Source organism: Pomacea canaliculata, linkage group LG7 (genome assembly GCF_003073045.1).
Source record: "Pomacea canaliculata isolate SZHN2017 linkage group LG7, ASM307304v1, whole genome shotgun sequence".
Classification (NCBI taxonomy): Eukaryota; Metazoa; Mollusca; class Gastropoda; order Architaenioglossa; family Ampullariidae; genus Pomacea; species Pomacea canaliculata.
Genome location: NC_037596.1, coordinates 28,871,290 through 28,887,969, shown reverse-complemented (window position 1 = coordinate 28,887,969; position 16,680 = coordinate 28,871,290). Strand labels below are relative to the sequence as shown.

General features: G+C 37.5%; 2 protein-coding genes across 8 annotated transcripts in view; both read left to right on the top strand.

The window, feature by feature from the left end:
* LOC112569307 (soluble scavenger receptor cysteine-rich domain-containing protein SSC5D-like) overlaps window positions 1-16,680 on the top strand; it is a 155,680-nt gene that overhangs the window by 28,759 nt on the left and 110,241 nt on the right. The gene's annotated exons all lie outside the window — the stretch shown is intronic.
* LOC112569343 (calmodulin-4-like) overlaps window positions 1-16,680 on the top strand; it is a 42,161-nt gene that overhangs the window by 13,222 nt on the left and 12,259 nt on the right. The window contains exons 1-6 of one of the 7 annotated variants that reach the window (XM_025247129.1): window positions 2,123-2,200; window positions 2,677-2,742; window positions 3,082-3,185; window positions 4,178-4,345; window positions 4,536-4,582; window positions 4,774-5,041. In XM_025247129.1, coding sequence (XP_025102914.1) covers window positions 2,699-2,742; window positions 3,082-3,185; window positions 4,178-4,345; window positions 4,536-4,582; window positions 4,774-4,821 — 411 coding nt within the window. In that variant the 5' untranslated portion in view covers window positions 2,123-2,200; window positions 2,677-2,698 and the 3' untranslated portion in view covers window positions 4,822-5,041. Of the gene's footprint in view, window positions 1-2,122; window positions 2,201-2,676; window positions 2,743-3,081; window positions 3,186-4,177; window positions 4,346-4,535; window positions 4,583-4,773; window positions 5,042-11,336; window positions 11,389-11,722; window positions 11,789-12,220; window positions 12,328-13,039; window positions 13,208-13,398; window positions 13,446-13,911; window positions 14,181-16,680 lie in introns of those variants that run through there. The other 6 variants (XM_025247125.1, XM_025247124.1, XM_025247130.1 and 3 more) reach the window with 6 other exon arrangements.

Below are 16,680 nucleotides of genomic sequence, written 5' to 3'. Positions count from 1 at the left end.
ACAGAGTACACAGTGTCTACACTTAACGTCACGCCTGAAGGCCTCAGGGGCAAGAACTGTGACAGTACTGTGCAGCAGTGCGTGCTGGTGATTGGCGTTTCTTTTAAATTATCTCCCTTTCCAGCATCTCTCGTTATCTTTTCTTTGCTGTATGGAGTAATCCCTGGATTTCTTGCATGCGCGTGTATGCGTAAAAAAATTTCTGTAATTTCCTTTTTATTTCTTGTTTTTTCCTGCATTTTTATTAAACTGCTTATTTGCACCGCTCATTTCGTCTTTGTTGTGGTCTACGTTCATCAAAGGTTCGCTAGGTACGTCGTGTCCCTCCTCTGGCTGTGTGAGCGGTTGTGAGACAAACAGCCCTGACATCTATACACAAATAAGTGTCAGTGTATAAAAATACTGTAGACAGGGGACCTACAAACACACGCAAGTTAATCCCCTAACAAAACTGTGGAGACGATATTTAGTTAAATGACACTAGCGTTCGCACTCACCTACACATGCACAAAGAATGCACTAATACACTGTAACGGATAAGTACTTAGTAGAGGGGATTAGGAGGGAAAATCGACAACCGTGGTTGATCTGATTTAGGGTAGTGGGCTGGAAGTTTTTTGCCCTTGAGCAAATGACGTAAACTGTGATGTCAAAATAAGGTGATGAAAAAGATAGAGGAAAATAACGTTAGAGAACAAACGGTGGGCAGAGAGCAGACGGCGAAACAGAAGTTGGAGTTGGTGGTTTTTCTCTGGACTTTCTCGCTACTGCTGCGACAGCGGAATAAGTATTACGGAAAGTAATACCGTGGGTAAACTACAGGTGGATGTACTTCCCAGATCGTGATTTACTGTAGTCCGTGTCCGCACCGTGGGGAGCTCTGTGGCTTGGGCATCCCGCAGTACAGTTTCTTGGTGGGGCCAAGAAACCACACACTGGCGTGAGCGAGAAAACAACGGTCCCAGAACAGAAAACTTGGTGCAAAACTGATGCACCGACCTCCACCATCTGTCGCCTGGAAAGGACAGTTCTTAACAGCCTGAGAGTAAGCGCCGGTGGAGGAAAGGTTTCCTCCCGGCCTTCAGCTAACCTATCACAATCCTGCTAAACACCTACGAGGCAACTGCTTGTAAACTGTTGGTATCGTAAAACAATTTATTTTTAATAATAAAAAGACTTCTAGGAAAGAAAAGTAGTGGGACTAATTAGAATAGAGGACTTGGGAGGGTCACAAAGACTTTAATATAAAAAGGTTTGGGTTTCATCAAGAACGAACATTTTATACTATAATACAGTGGATATTAACATTGGTAATTCATCAAGAAAGGACAGCTCCGGAGACAGCGGAATACTTCATCAGTGACAATATTTATGGGAATCAATTTTATTGTTAACCTTAATAGTACGTTGGATGAATGATAACATATTGGTAATATATCTTGTGTGGCGAATGAAGGAGTGAATCTATGATTGTTGATACTTTGCCTTTGTTTCATTTAAAATTGTGTTTGAATTGAATAATTATTCGTGCCTCTAAGAAGGTACGACCACCCTCAAGCGATCAGAATATTTTGGTTTGTGGAAAGAATGCGCGTGTCCGCGGACGGTCCGTGACATACACACACGCACTTACAAACAAGCTAACACATAAGGACACACATATGCACACGTTTATTTCGTATTTCGTCTTGGTGTGATTATTAGATTAAAAAAATAATCTACTGCTTTGTTCGTGCACTGCAAGTTAATAAAATTAAACACGCTCGTCCCATCAGGAATGGAGTTTAAGCTCAGTACATGTCACTGGCGACAACAAATATCAACTCCACAGAGCATGACAACATTTATTTCACAAACAGGTGGGCAGCAGTAAGCTAAGACAATATGTAAGGTCACTACACATTAATCCTCAAGATTTTGAAGGGCTTATGAGTTCACATCCTCACTGACTCGGTCATGTTGTGTAGGAGGGGAAACCTGACCATCAACATTTAGTTTTCATTTGCAACTTAGAAAAGTTCAAAAAGGATATTTTCTTCTGTTAATATGGTCTATTGGCTTGATAAGATTTAGTCATCGATCCTAATCTCAATTGATCACTTTACCACGAAGTAAAGTATATATTTTCTTCTCTCGTCTTCATTCGCCACACCACGATTTCAGCACGGAGGGTTGTCACGTTCCTCATCTGAATCCAGCTGTAAGCAAAAATAATCTTTATTTGTTCTGAAAATTAGTGTTGCATAAAAAATGTATGTGAGGTTACAAAGTCTTGCCATAGGACGATTTTCGTTTAACTACATTTAAGCCACGCAATCTTATCACAGAAAACAATGGATTTTAATAGCTTATATACATTTTAATATGTATATGTGTATGTGTGTAATATGGGTATGTGTGTATGTGTATGTGTATGTGTATGTGTATGTGTATGTGTATGTGTATGTGTATGTGTATGTGTATGTGTATGTGTATGTGTATGTGTATGTGTATGTGTATGTGTATGTGTATGTGTATGTGTATGTGTATGTGTATGTTCAAGGACGTGAACCCGTTGCCACATGTGCTTGCGTACATATCTGCTAAAAGCTAATTTCACTAATTGAATATTAAAAGGAGAAACATAACAAAAATACATTGTACTTTAAAATACATTATTATATTTTTTTAATACAGGGGCAAAAAAGCTTGTTGCATTATGAAGACTTTTATCTTTTGTCTTCTTCTTGCTGCTGTTTGTGGGTAAGCATTAATTTAATTAAATTAACAACGGAAGAAGTAATAAAAACAAAACGGATTTATGTACAGTCTTTGCATAGAAGGTGGCTGACAAGATTGAGTAAATTGTCACATCAGATGTTGTCATATGGATCAAATTATATGTAGTTAGTGCCAATTTAAGGAAAACAAAATAGAATTAGTTTTACGCTACAACCTTAAATTAAATGATTTTACAATATATTGTTTTCAGTATTTTATATTTTACTAACAAGAGATGGACATTACAAACTGGTACCAGAACTAGAATTACCAATATGACAGTACCTGTATACAAGAACAAGGAATGGTCAATACTTTCAGGGAGAACTCCAACAGCGAAGATTTCAGCATTATGGACCTTGACGGTGATGGCGTTCTGCAGCAGGACGAATTACAGGCTAATTTCTACAAAATTGACATCAACGGTAATATGTTGATGCTTTTGTTATTGTAGCTTTTAAAATCCTCTTCCTTCTCATTCTCTTCCTCCTCCTTCTCCTCCTCATCATCATCATCATCATTATGCTCCATCATCGACAGTCTTACGGAGCTTTACATTCACTTGTAATCCATTTATCAGTCATGTGTGTTGTATATTAATAGACTATAAATATATTTTAAGGTATGATAGTTACACATGTACGCGCGAGCAATATACACTGTATACGTTGAGTAATATGTAGTCTAGACATTTAGCACATCAATGATGTTAGAATGACAGGATGAACATTTATATTTTCGATGACAAAGGTATTTGACATGTTTTGGGGACAGACTTTATTTCGTAGGAGCACTTTTCACTTCAAGTAATTCCCTCCTCTATGGTCTTAATAAAGTCTGTGTTAAAGCAACTAAAGTACATCAAAAATGAAAAAAATAGTAAGTAAAACGCACCAAGGCGGTTTGATACTTGTGGATTCTGCAACACAGTCACTAGAGAGTCTTTTAGTTGTCCAGGCACAACTATTTATGTAACTCCTTTACAAATAAAAAAACCACGTATTACATAAGTTTACAGAATTTCACAGAACCAAAATGAAGTTAACACCTATCTCATGTGTGGCGCGAGCGAAAACACGCACAGAATATATATAGTTTATTTTTCTCTATTTATAAAAAACCTTCAAACAAAGACACGGTATGTTAATTATGGTAAACATACATTCATGCTCACAAGAAGGTTAAGTAAATAAATCTGTTGACAATATTTCAATACAGTAAATTGATTCTACTATCATAAAATGCGTCTTAAGAAAGACATAAAATAACTGTACATACATACATTGATTTGTTAGAAACTTTGCGAATGAATGTTTTTAAAGTTGAGTAAATTGGTCTTAGCTTTTTAAGTTAATTTTTTTTCTCAGTCTTTCTTTCAAAATTAAAAATATCGTCAATTTACAAATCCCTTTTGCAGGCAATGGATATATCAGTCTTTCGGAGTTCATAAGTAGCTATGCTAGTTTGTCGCAACTGGAATTTAACATGGGGGCCTTTATCTACCACGACAAGCAGGACGGCAATGAGGACGGCGTCATCGATCAATCAGTTATTCTTTCCGTTATGCAGATCATGGACATTAACGGTGAGTGTTATCATTCTCAACCCAAATCTTTGCACTGTAAGGCTCGCGAGAGCAGCATCTAGATAAGACTATGAACCAGAATAATTACTTTAGCACTTTGACTGGTAATCCGTTGTTAGTTTTTTTCTCACCTACTATTATATCAAAGTGTTCAACTGGTTTTCAGATGTCTGTATATTTAAATTTCCAGGTGACGGGGACATTTCAAGCGAAGAGTTCGAAATAAATCTTCTAAAAGTAAGACCCTGCTTGAATAGTTAGTGATTTCGTGAATATACTAGTTTCTCTTTTGTGTTCGCCATAGCTAGATGGAGTAACTGGTGAGTAACTAATTATATGGGTGGATGACCTTAAGTATAAAAAATAGTGTTACATCCGACGTAATAAGAATCCTGTTTGGTCACGTGATTATACTTTAATGGTTTCAGATTTGGAATGGTGTTGCCAAAGAAAGCAAGTCCATACTCAATCCATAAAGGAAGACATACATGCAAGAGTCTACATATAAGATGTAAAATCTTTCTCGAAGATTTTAGCGACCGACAATAATTAATAATAACATTCTTAATGACAACCGACTGCTTTGTGGTGTTGAAAGATGTTGAGAGGTATCACCAAGTGAAGGCCTTAAGCTGGTTCATGATGGAAACGATAGGCACATGGCTTAAAAGTAAATTGAAATGTTTTAAAACATCATAAAGGGTCTTGTTGTGCATTGTGAGCACGTGACTAAAACTTCTCTCTTTTTTCCCAACCCTCCAGCCATGGGCACACACACATACACAGTAGAAGCAGTCTTATTTATATTTGTGATAATTTAAACACTCACGCACACTCTCACATGACAGAAAAATTACACTTACACAAGAAAAAGTTCGGGCAATTTCAAGAAAAGAATGACATACACACACATAGAGACGTACATGCAAGATTATGGTTGTTAACTTTCACGTGTGAGTGTGGAAGTGATGTTGTGCATGTGATAGTTTTTCTTGTGTGTGTGCCTGTGAAGGGCAAGATGCATTGCCACATATTATATTAAGCTGACCATCTAAAAAAAATTATAAAAATCTCTGGCACGTGTGAATAATTTTATTTTAAGTTCCCGTTTGTCTTGAACACTTTAAGCGATGCTCACTCTGGTCAGGTAACTCACGAGTTCAAAAAATACTTTGCCGGATATTTTTTTTAATTTTCTTGAGTCCTGTGCACTCCAAGACCCCAGGAGTCATGAAGCACAAAGGTAGCTTCCAAGGCACTACACACTCAAATGTAATGTTACCTATACTTCTAAACATACTATTAACTTTACTAACAAGTATCCTATTAAACATACTAATCAATGTACTTTTAAATGAAGGAACAAATTACTATTTGGTATACTAACAACTGTACTATTAGCCTAACTAATAAATGTACTATTAAAGATACTAATAAATGTAATATTCAGTGTAGTAACTGATTACTATTTATAACGTTACACTAACAACTGAAGTATTAAGTATAGTAAGTGTCGCGTGACCGCGACGAAGCCAGTCGAACCTCAACTGAGCGCAGACCATACACACAAATCACAAAGACAAATCACAACTAATTTACTAGCCACAAAAATAATACTGATAGCAATCAAATATCAAAACATTCCAAACTCTCACATGAACAAATATAGATCAGCGCGAGCAATCCAACAAACAAAAAATAGAATAGATAAATTAAAAAAAGACAAATCAGCTGCCCTGTGCACAGGCTAATCTCAGTCACCGTATATACAATACATCACCCGCAAGCACAGCGGGGTGACAGTTTAGATGTCCGTTGAAGGTGTCCCCTGACGACAGCCCGCTCTCTGGCCTTGCTTGCCGCTCTGTCGATGTCCCCCACAGCTCTCTGTCCTCTCGTCCAGATGCGATGATGTGGGCCGGCCACTGGCCACGTGAGCTCCTGCTCGAAGATTCCTGCTCTAGGTGTTCAGTCCAAGGCCTTTCCGCACACTGGTGCAGCAGGGTCGCGAGTTCACGCGCCGACGAGATGATGATGAGGGTGCAGGGTGGACGCTCGACACGATGACGGACAGCAATGCGAACAAAGGATGTGAACACACGAAGGATGAGCAAAAACAACAACAGGAGTGAAGAAGAACGAAAAATAAAGCCTGTAGATAAAACAATTCTTACAATCAACAGGCGTGTCCTGAAACTACTCAATTTGTAAAACAATATTTTCACATAGATACATATATCTGACCTTCGGACTAGTCACAAGATTCGCTCAAATTCTAATATTGTTCTTACACAAATCCATACAACGGGAAACGAGAACGCGCTACAAGCGTCGCGACCCGGCAATCACGAACGTTAACCTAACAAAGTACAAATCTTGCAATCAAACATCGGACTATGGCTTTGAACATAAAAGGATTCTTTCATTTGCACTTCCACCGCCACCCAAGGGCCCCTTACAGACTAGAATGGTGTGGAACCCGACAGAATGGATCTCTACTCACCCAAAACGGCTTGTGGCAGATCGGTCGATACAAAATGAAAAACTCTGACTGTCATGGCCACGGTCCAGCACCGTCTGTTACTTGATGACGACTACCCATGACGTCAAAGAAGGAAAAAAAATTGACGCGTCAAGGAAGCTGTGCGCGCGCAAAGACGGAAACCGAAGAGAAGAAGAAGAAAAAAAAGGGATGAGTGGGAGAAAGCGTGAAGACAACACCCAAGGATGGACCAGCTCAGTATGGAAGGCATACAAGGATGACAGCACAATCGCTGACACGCGACAGTGGGAATGTCATGGAACTGGAGATTTGTTTAACTTATCTTGAGGTATAGAGTGACAAACTGTATACTCAGAATGTTTGAGATAAAGCAGAGTATTGTAAGCATCACATCTTACAATATTTTAAGCACCTTCCCTTTTTCTTTACATACTATTGATGTGAGCTGTCATGTGCTAATTACACTACACGTTTCCTTGTTTGTACATATTTGAAATACGAGAAATATGTAGTACCCTCGACTAAAGTCCTTTAGTTTTCCTAAGAAATATTACGTACATAACATACACTAGAAGTTGAATATATAAGCATATTTTAATATTAGTGAATGTGTGTATAAATGATTCTATAGTATCAATCAGTGTCATGCATGGCTATGCTTGATACATATTTTTGCTTTGCTGCGTTCGAAAAGGATGTTTCAATGAACCACCTAATAAAAATTATCTCTACTAACTACCCGAAGGCTTACTTCTATTTTATTTGTTGTTTGTACTGTTTCTTCATCTTTTTGTTTACTCCACACTAATTAATGGTTTATCATGAGCATCGTATTCCGACTTTGTCACTCTTGTCATCCTTCTTCTTCTTCCAACTTCTCACATTCTTCGTATTCTTCTGTGATCTTGTCAGCCTTGTCCTGGTTCTTATTGTCGGTTGGGTTCTTCATTTTCATAATATTTTTTCGCCTTTTCCGCCACTGCGTGTGTGGAATTTCAACCGTTCTACGTTTCGTCCTCCATTCATTTCTTTGTTCCCTCACCTTCGTCGTCTTGTCCTTCGCCGTGTGAACTGTGGACCAGCAAAGGTTCCTCGCGCTCATCGGTCAGACAGTCCAGTGAGTATACAGTGTCAACAGAGTACACAGTGTCTACATCTGAAGGCCTCAGGGGCAAGAACTGTGACAGTACTGTGCCGCAGTGCGTGCTGGTGTTTGGTGGGTTTTTAAAATTATCTCCCTTTCCAGCATCTCTAAGAACCTTTTCTTTGATGTGTAGGGTAATCCATGATTTTCTTGCATGCGTGTGTACGCGCACAAGTATTTCTTTGATTTCTTTTTCTTTCTTGTTTTTTTCCTACATTTTTATTAAACTGCATTTTTAGCATAGCATAGCATAATCATTCGATTGTAGACGACAGAAAAAAGCCCACGGCCTGTAAAGAGTGATGGAAGGGAAGCAAAAACAAAATACATAAAATAACTAGCTCCACCTAGATTTTAACATTGTCGATCATGTCAAACAAATAGTCGTTTGCAAGCACTAGATTATATGGTTTCCATTGTCAATCAATCGGTTTTAACGAAAGGCTTGATAGAAAATGGATCATGTTAGAGAACGAAAAACATTCTAAAGCAAAGCTCAAACGATGGCCACCCCAAGTTTCGAACACACCTACTTTCAAACATCAGGCCTCACACCTAACCACTAGGCTACACAGGCGAAGCTGACGAAGCTTTGTAATCTAACGTACTTGTAGAAACATCGTCTCGCTTGTGGTGGATGGGCCCTCATTGATTTTACCTTGACCTGTCATCAGTTTAAGGCCTTCAGCTATTTTGCCTGTCATAATTCACTTTATGTCACCCTTCATAGTATTTAAAAGTTGTACAATTAGCCCCCAGAACAAGTTTCATAGCTGTCAAAGAGTGAAGCGGAGTTTGGCTTAGAAGGGAAGTGTGCAAGGTCGCTGACGTCACGCTTCCGAAGGCTTCCGAAGTTCCGAAGGCTTCCGAAGCTGCTTCACCGTTTATAAAAAAAAGATACGCCTCCGGGCCCCTTGTACTTGTAATCGTAAATTATTTTCCCAGTATATACTGTAAAAAAAAAATCCACTGACCAAGGTCGGGCCCCCTTGACAGCCGCGGGCCAGGGTACACAAGACCCCCTGTCCCCCCCTCTCGTCAGGCCTGCATGCAAGCAACTGAATATTGCTTTGAACATAAAAGGATTCTCTCGCTTGCACTTCCACCGCCACCCAAAGGCCCCTTACAGACTAGAATGGTGTGGAACCCGACAGAATGGATCTCTACTCACCCAAAACGGCTTGTGGCAGATCGGTCGATACAAAATGAACAACTCTGACTGTCATGGCCACGGTCCAGCACCGTCTGTTACTTGATGACGACTACCCATGACGTCAAAGAAGGAAAAAAATTGATGCGTCAAGGAAGCTGTGCGCGCGCAAAGACGGAAACCGAAGAGAAGAAGAAAAAAAAAGGGGGAGGGGGCAAAAGCGTGAAGACAACACCCAACGATGGACCAGGTCAGTATGGGAGGCATACAAGGATGACAGCACAATCGCTGACACGCGACAGTGGGAATGTCATGGAACTGGAGATTTTTTTTTAACTTATCTTGAAACATAGAGTGACAGACTGTATACTCAGAATGTTTGAGATAAAGCAGAGTATTGTAAGCATCACATCTTACAATATTTTAAGCACCTTCCCTTTTTCTTTACATACTATTGATGTGAGCTGTCATGTGCTAATTACACTACACGTTTCCTTGTTTGTACATATTTGAAATACGAGAAATATGTAGTACCATCGACAAAAGTCCTTTAGTTTTCCTAAGAAATATTACGTACATAACATATACTAGAAGTTGAATATATAAGCAAATTTTAATATTAGTGAATGTGTGTATAAATGATTCTATAGTATCAATCAGTGTCATGCATGACTATGCCTCATACATATTTTTGCTTTGCTGGGTTCGAAAACGGTGTTTCAATGAAGCCACCTTGTGAAAATTTTCTCTACTAACTACCCGAAGGCTTACTTCTATTTTATTTGTTGTTTGTACTGTTTCTTCATCTTTTTGTTTACTCCACACTAATTAATGGTTTATCATAAGCATAGTATCCTGACTTTGGCGCTCTTGTCATCCTTCTTCCTCCTCCAACTTCTCACATTCTTCGTATTCTTCTGTGATCTTGTAAGCCTTGTCCTTGTTCTTATTGTCGGTTCGTTTCTTCATTTTCATCATATTTCTTCACCTTCTCCGCCCCATCGTGTGTGGAATCTCAACTGTTCTACGTTTCGTCCTCCCTTCATTTCTTTGTTCCGTCACCTTAGTCGTCTTGTCCTTCGTCGTGTGAACTGTGGACCAGCAAAGGTTCCTCGCGCTCATCGGTCAGACAGTCCAGTGAGTATACAGTGTCAAGAGAGTACACAGTGTCTACATCTGAAGGCCTCAGGGGCAAGAACTCTGACAGTACAATGCCGCAGTGCGTGCTGGTGTTTGGTGGTTTTTTTTTATTATCTCCCTTTCCAGCATCTCTCATAACCTTTTCTTTGCTGTGTAGGGTAATCCATGATTTTCTTGCATGCGCGTGTACGCGTACAAGTATTTCTTTAATTTCTTTTTCTTTCTTGTTTTTCCTACATTTTTATTAAACTGCTTATTTGTACCGCACATTTCGTCTTTGTTCTTTGTCTACGTTCATGATAGGTTCGCTAGGTACGTCGTGTCCCTCCTCTGGCTGTGTGAGCGGTTGTGAGACAAACAGCCCTGACATCTATAGACAAATAAGTGTCAGTGTATAAAATACTGTAGACAAGGGACCTACAAACACACGCAAGTTAATCCCCTAACAAAACTGTGGAGACGATATTTAATTAAATGACACTAGCGTTCGCACTCACCTACACATGCACAAAGAATACACTAATACACACACGCACTAACAAACAAGCTAACACATAAGCACATACATATGAACACGTTTAGTTCGTATTTCGTCTTGGTGTGATTATTAGATAAAAACAGCATCTACTGCTTTGTTCGTGCACTGCAAGTTAATAAGATTAAACACGCTCGTCCCATCAGGAATGGAGTTTAAGCTCAGTACATGTGACTGGCGACCATAAATATCAACTCCACAAAGCATGACAACATTTATTTCACAAACATGTGGGCAGCAGTAAGCTAAGACATTACGTAAGGTCACTACACATTAATCCTCAAGCTTTTGAAGGGCTTATGAGTTCACATCCTCACTGACTCGGTCATGTTGTGTAGGAAGGGAAACCTGACCATCAACATTTAGTTTTCATTTGCATCCTAGAAGACTTCACAGAGGATATTTTCTTCTGTTAATATGGTCTATTGGCTTGTTAAGATTTAGTCATCGATCCTAATCTCAATTGATCTTTTTACCACAAAGCAAAGTATATATTTTCTTCTCTCGTCTTCATTCGTTACACCACGATTTCAGCACAGAGGGTTGTCACATTCCTCATCTGAATCCAGCTGTAAGCAAAAATAATCTTTATTTGTTCTGATAATTACTGTTGAATAAAATTTCTGTTAGGTTGCAAAGTTTTGCCATAGGACGATATTCGTTTAACTACATTTAAGCAGGCAATCTTATCACAATTGATTTTTTATGATTAGACATTTTAGTGTGCATATGTATCTATGTGTATATGTGTATATTCAAGTTCATACTCACCTGAGCGTACATGTGCAAGCATGTGCTTGCGTATACATCTGCTAAAAGCTAATTTCACTAATCGAACTTTAAAAGGAGAAACACAACAAAAATACATTGTACTTTAAAATACATTATTGTATTTTTTATTACAGGGGCAAAAAAGCTTGTTGCATTATGAAGACTTTTATCTTTTGTCTTCTTCTTGCTGCTGTTTGTGGGTAAGCATTAATTTAATTAAATTAACAACGGAAGAAGTAATAAAAACAAAACGGATTTATCTACAGTCTTTATATAACGGTACATAGAAGGTGGCTGACAAGATTGAGTAAATTGTCACATCAGATATTGTCATATGGATCAAATTATATGTAGGTATTGCCAATTTAAGGGAAACAAAATATAATTAGTTTTACACTACAAACTTAAATTAAATGAGTTTACAATATAATGTTTTCAGTATTTTATATTTTGTTAAAAAGGGATGAACACTACAAACTGGTACCAGAACTAGAGTTAGCACTATGACAGTACCTGTATACAACCTTTAACTAAGAATTACAAAAGTATTGAAAAAAGGAGAAACTTATATTTTAAGATAAAACGTTGACTTTATGAATGAAGAAAGGACAAGGAATGGTAAATACTTTCAGGGAGAACTCCAACAGCGAAGATGTCTTCAGCATTATGGACCTTGACGGGGATGGCGCTCTTGAGCAGTACGAACTACAGGCTGATTTCTACAAAAAAGACATCAACGGTAATCTGTTGATGATTTTGTTATTGTTGCTTTTAAAATCCTCCTCCTTTTCATTCTCCTCCTTCTCCTCCTCCTCCTCATCATCATCGACAGTCTTGTGGAGCTTTACATTCGCTTGTAATCCATTTATAAGTCATTTGAGCTGTATATTATCGGACTATAGATAGGTTCTTAAGACATGATAAATTCACATTGTGCATCACAGTCACTAGAAAGATTTTTTCCTAAACGTTGTCCACTCACAACTATTAATTGTAGCTCCTTACAAATAAAACAAAAACCTGAATTGCATAAATCTACAGAAAAAAATGAAGTCAACACCTATCTCCTGTGTGGCGCGCGTGAAAACACGCATAGAATATATAGTTTATTTTTCTCTATTTATAAAAAAAAACATCAAAGAAAGACACAGTATGTTAATCATGGTAAACATACATTAATGCTCACATGAAGGTTTAGTAACAAAATCTGTTGACAATAAAAATAACACTTTACTTTGTATTTCAATATAGTAAATTGATTCTAGCATCATAAAATGCTTCTTAAGAAAGACATAAAATTAATGTACATACATACATTGATTTGTTAGAAACTTTGGGGATGAATGTTTTTGAAGTTGAGTAAATTGATCTCAGCTTTTTGAGGTTAATTATTTTCCACAGTCTTTCTTTCAAAATTAAAAATATCGGCAATTTACAAATCCCTTTTGCAGGCGATGGATATATCAGTCTTTCGGAGTTCTTAAGTAGTTATGCTAGTTCGTGGCCACTGGTATTTAACATGGGGTCCTTTATCTACTACGACAAGCTGGACGGCAATGAGGACGGCGTCATCGATCAATCAGTTTCTCTTTCCGTTATAAAGATCATGGACTCTGACGGTGAGTGTTATCATTCTCAACCTAAATCTTTGCACCGTAAGGCTCACTAGAGCAGCATCTAGATAATACTATGAACTAGAATAACTACTTTAGCACTTTAACTGAAAATCCGTTGTTAGTTTTTTTTCTCACCTACAGTAATATCAAAGTGTTCAACTGTTTTTAAGATGTCTGTATATTTAAATTTCCAGGTGACGGGGAAATTTCACGCGAAGAGTTCGAAAGAAATATTCAAAAAGTAAGACCATGCTTGAATAGTTAGTGATCTCGTGCATGTACTAGTTTCACTTTTGTGTTCGCAATAATCAGATGAAGTAGACGGTGAGTAACTAATTATGTGAGTTTATGACCAATAAAAGCGTGCTTGCATGAGTGTGATAAAGAAGTCGAGATAGTGACTTGTGTCAAAAACAATGTATTTCCATTTCAAACAACAAACTACATGGTTTTCCCTTTAAAGCAATCTCCCCGATGTTTAATGCACATTTCCCTCTTTCATTCTGTTTCTATGCAATGATGGAAAGTTTCTTCGTTGGTACTTACCGTCAGGTCCGTGGTTAATTTGTTCATTTTCGAGCTTAAGTATAAAATAAATGCTTAAGTAAAGTTAATAGAAAGATAATTAGCTTAAATGGGGGGAAGCAGTTACATCGGACGTAATAAGAATCATGTTTGGTCACGTGACTATATTTTAATGTTTTCAGATGTGGAATAGTGTTGCCATAGAAACCAAGTCCTTACTCAATCCATAAAGGAAGACATACATGCAAGAGTCTACATATAAAATGTATAATCTTTCTCGAAGATATTAGCGACCGACAATCATTACGAATAACATTCTTAATTACACACGACTGCTTTGTGGTGTTGAAAGATCTGGAGAGGTATCACCAAGTGAAGGCCTTCAGCTGGTTGATGATGGAAACGATAGTCAAATGGCTTCAAAGTAAATTTGAAATGTTTTAAAACATCATAAAGGGTCTTGTTGTGCATTGTGAGGACGTGACTAAAAATTCTCTCTTGTTTCCCAACCCTCCAGCTATGGGCACACACACATACACAACAGAAGCAAACTTCTTTATATTTGTGATAATTTAAACACTCACGCACACTCTCACATCATAGAAAAACGACTTACACTTACACAAGAAAAATTGAGCTATTTCTTAGTCAAAATCAAAAAGCCTTTCTTTAGTCTTAATGTGTGCACTTTCATGAAAAGAATGACATACACACACATAGAGACCTACATGCAAGATTATGGTTGTAAACTTTCACGTGTTAGTGTGGAAGTGATATTGTGCATGTAATAGTTTGTGTTGTGTGTGTGTTAAGGCCTAAAAATTACTCTGTACTATGAATTTTAAATTTATATTGCCGCATTTGTTTCATTTTAATTCAAAATTAAATGTCTTTTTGTGACAGTAGTACAGTAATAAGTTGACAATAAACTACGTACTTCGTTCTTTGTAATTAAAATGTTAATGCGATGAATGCATCACTTTGAACATCACTTTGGTGACATATGACGACTGTCAGCCGCGGACCACCTGACTGATGCCCGCGGACCACACTTTGAGAACCACTGAGCTAGTTGAACTGTTTATTCTCATGTTTGCAGACGATCTGATGTTCCTATTAAGCATATCGGCTTCACTCCAAAACTAAATAAACTGCCTCGCCAGAACCTTAAATTAGAAATAAACTGAAGAAAAACTAAGGTAGTGGTCTTAAGGATAAGGGATTTCAGTAAAGAAGGGAATATTTCAGTATACAATGCTAAGCGACATGTGTGTGCGTCTAAAGATCAAGTTCGGCAACTCGACACTTGAGACCACGCGGCTTGTTGTCTCCCCTGCCTGAAGCCTACACATACAAACAACGACAGACACACACTGTGACTAGACCTGCTGCAGATCAATTCAAGTAACAGATTCGTGAATTCACTGAAGTGTGCAAATAAATAATAAGATACACTGCTGGAAGATCGTTTGGCAGCACGTGCAGATTATTTCCCAGAGAAACATTCACCACGTGTTCTCATACATCATCGGATAATCTTGTGTTTATTACAGCACACAGTCACCTGTCACACCTACTTACAGATTACAAGGCAGCAGATATTTTATATATAAAAGCTTCGTTTTGATTTATTGGTTTGATCCTCAGGAATCAAAGTATATATTCGGTCCCGCGATCTACTGACAGTACACACATCACAACCCAAGTTCTTTTGGTTCCATCGAATTACTTCTTCCTCAAACGGTAAATATATTGTAAGATAAAAAACCTAACTAATACCAAATTAATTTGTATGATACATTAGCTGCAGTTACCTGACTAAACATGTATACCAAGAAATATTTCTTGAGATCATCTGATGGACATGCCGCTGTTGTTATAGTCTAAGGGAAGTAATCAAACCAAGACTAATTAAAAAAAAAACAAGTTAACAATCCAAAAATAAGTTCTTAACAAATTCTGTTTATATCATTTAAATTATTTATTTAATTATTTATCTAATTAAAATCAAAAAGGGAAGTAAACCTCAAAGCTGGATGCTAGTTAGGTTGTCCTTACCTCCCTTTATCCTCGGCAAACATAACGAAGCTCAGCATCTCCGAGAACAAAAATTTTGCAATAATTTTCTGCTTTGTTATTTATCACATGATGTCTTTTTTTTCTAAATTTTCTGTTTTGATCCCTATCACATTGTCTCGTTTTTCTATATTCTACAAGCTTAAGGTTTTATTCTTTTGTCTCATTGAAGCTTTTGTTTCGTGCAATAATGGCTAAAGAGGCTCAACTCCTTTAGAGTATTGTTTGTTATCATATAATCCTTTTTTTATATTCTGTATGCTCCAGGTTTTATTCTCTTGTCTCGCTGAGGCTTTTGCAATAATCGCTAAAGAGGCTCAACTCCTTCAGAGCAGCTTGAGCTTAAGTTAGACAAATCTCATTGACCACAGTAAATGTTGGGAGCAGGTTTTTGAGAAAAAAGTCATTTTATATATCTTTAGTCGACCTTCTTGTAGAATCATGTGTAAAATAATTTGTTTTGGTTTCTAGTAAATGTTTTGATACCTAGTGGTTTGTTAGAAGGACGATTTCTGACTAAGAGAGCAGACGACTTAAATCTAAAGAGTGACAAACGGACATTTAGAAAACATTTCATCAAGTACAACTTTTATCTGCTGGGTATACAGCATAATAGGATAGACATACAAGACACAAGATATAAAATTGAGCTACCCCTTAAACGGGAAGTACATTTAAACACAGAAAACTAGAAGTTTCGTAAACATCATTAATATAATTTCTTAGAGTGAAATGTTAATTCCAGCTCTAAAGAAAAAAAGTAAGAAAGACTATTGTTGAACTTCCGTGAAGAAAAAGATTATTGTTGAAAAACCGTCAGCATTTACTACGTTGTTTACTTATAAAGAGGTGTATCTCTCTGTGTTTGTGATAGA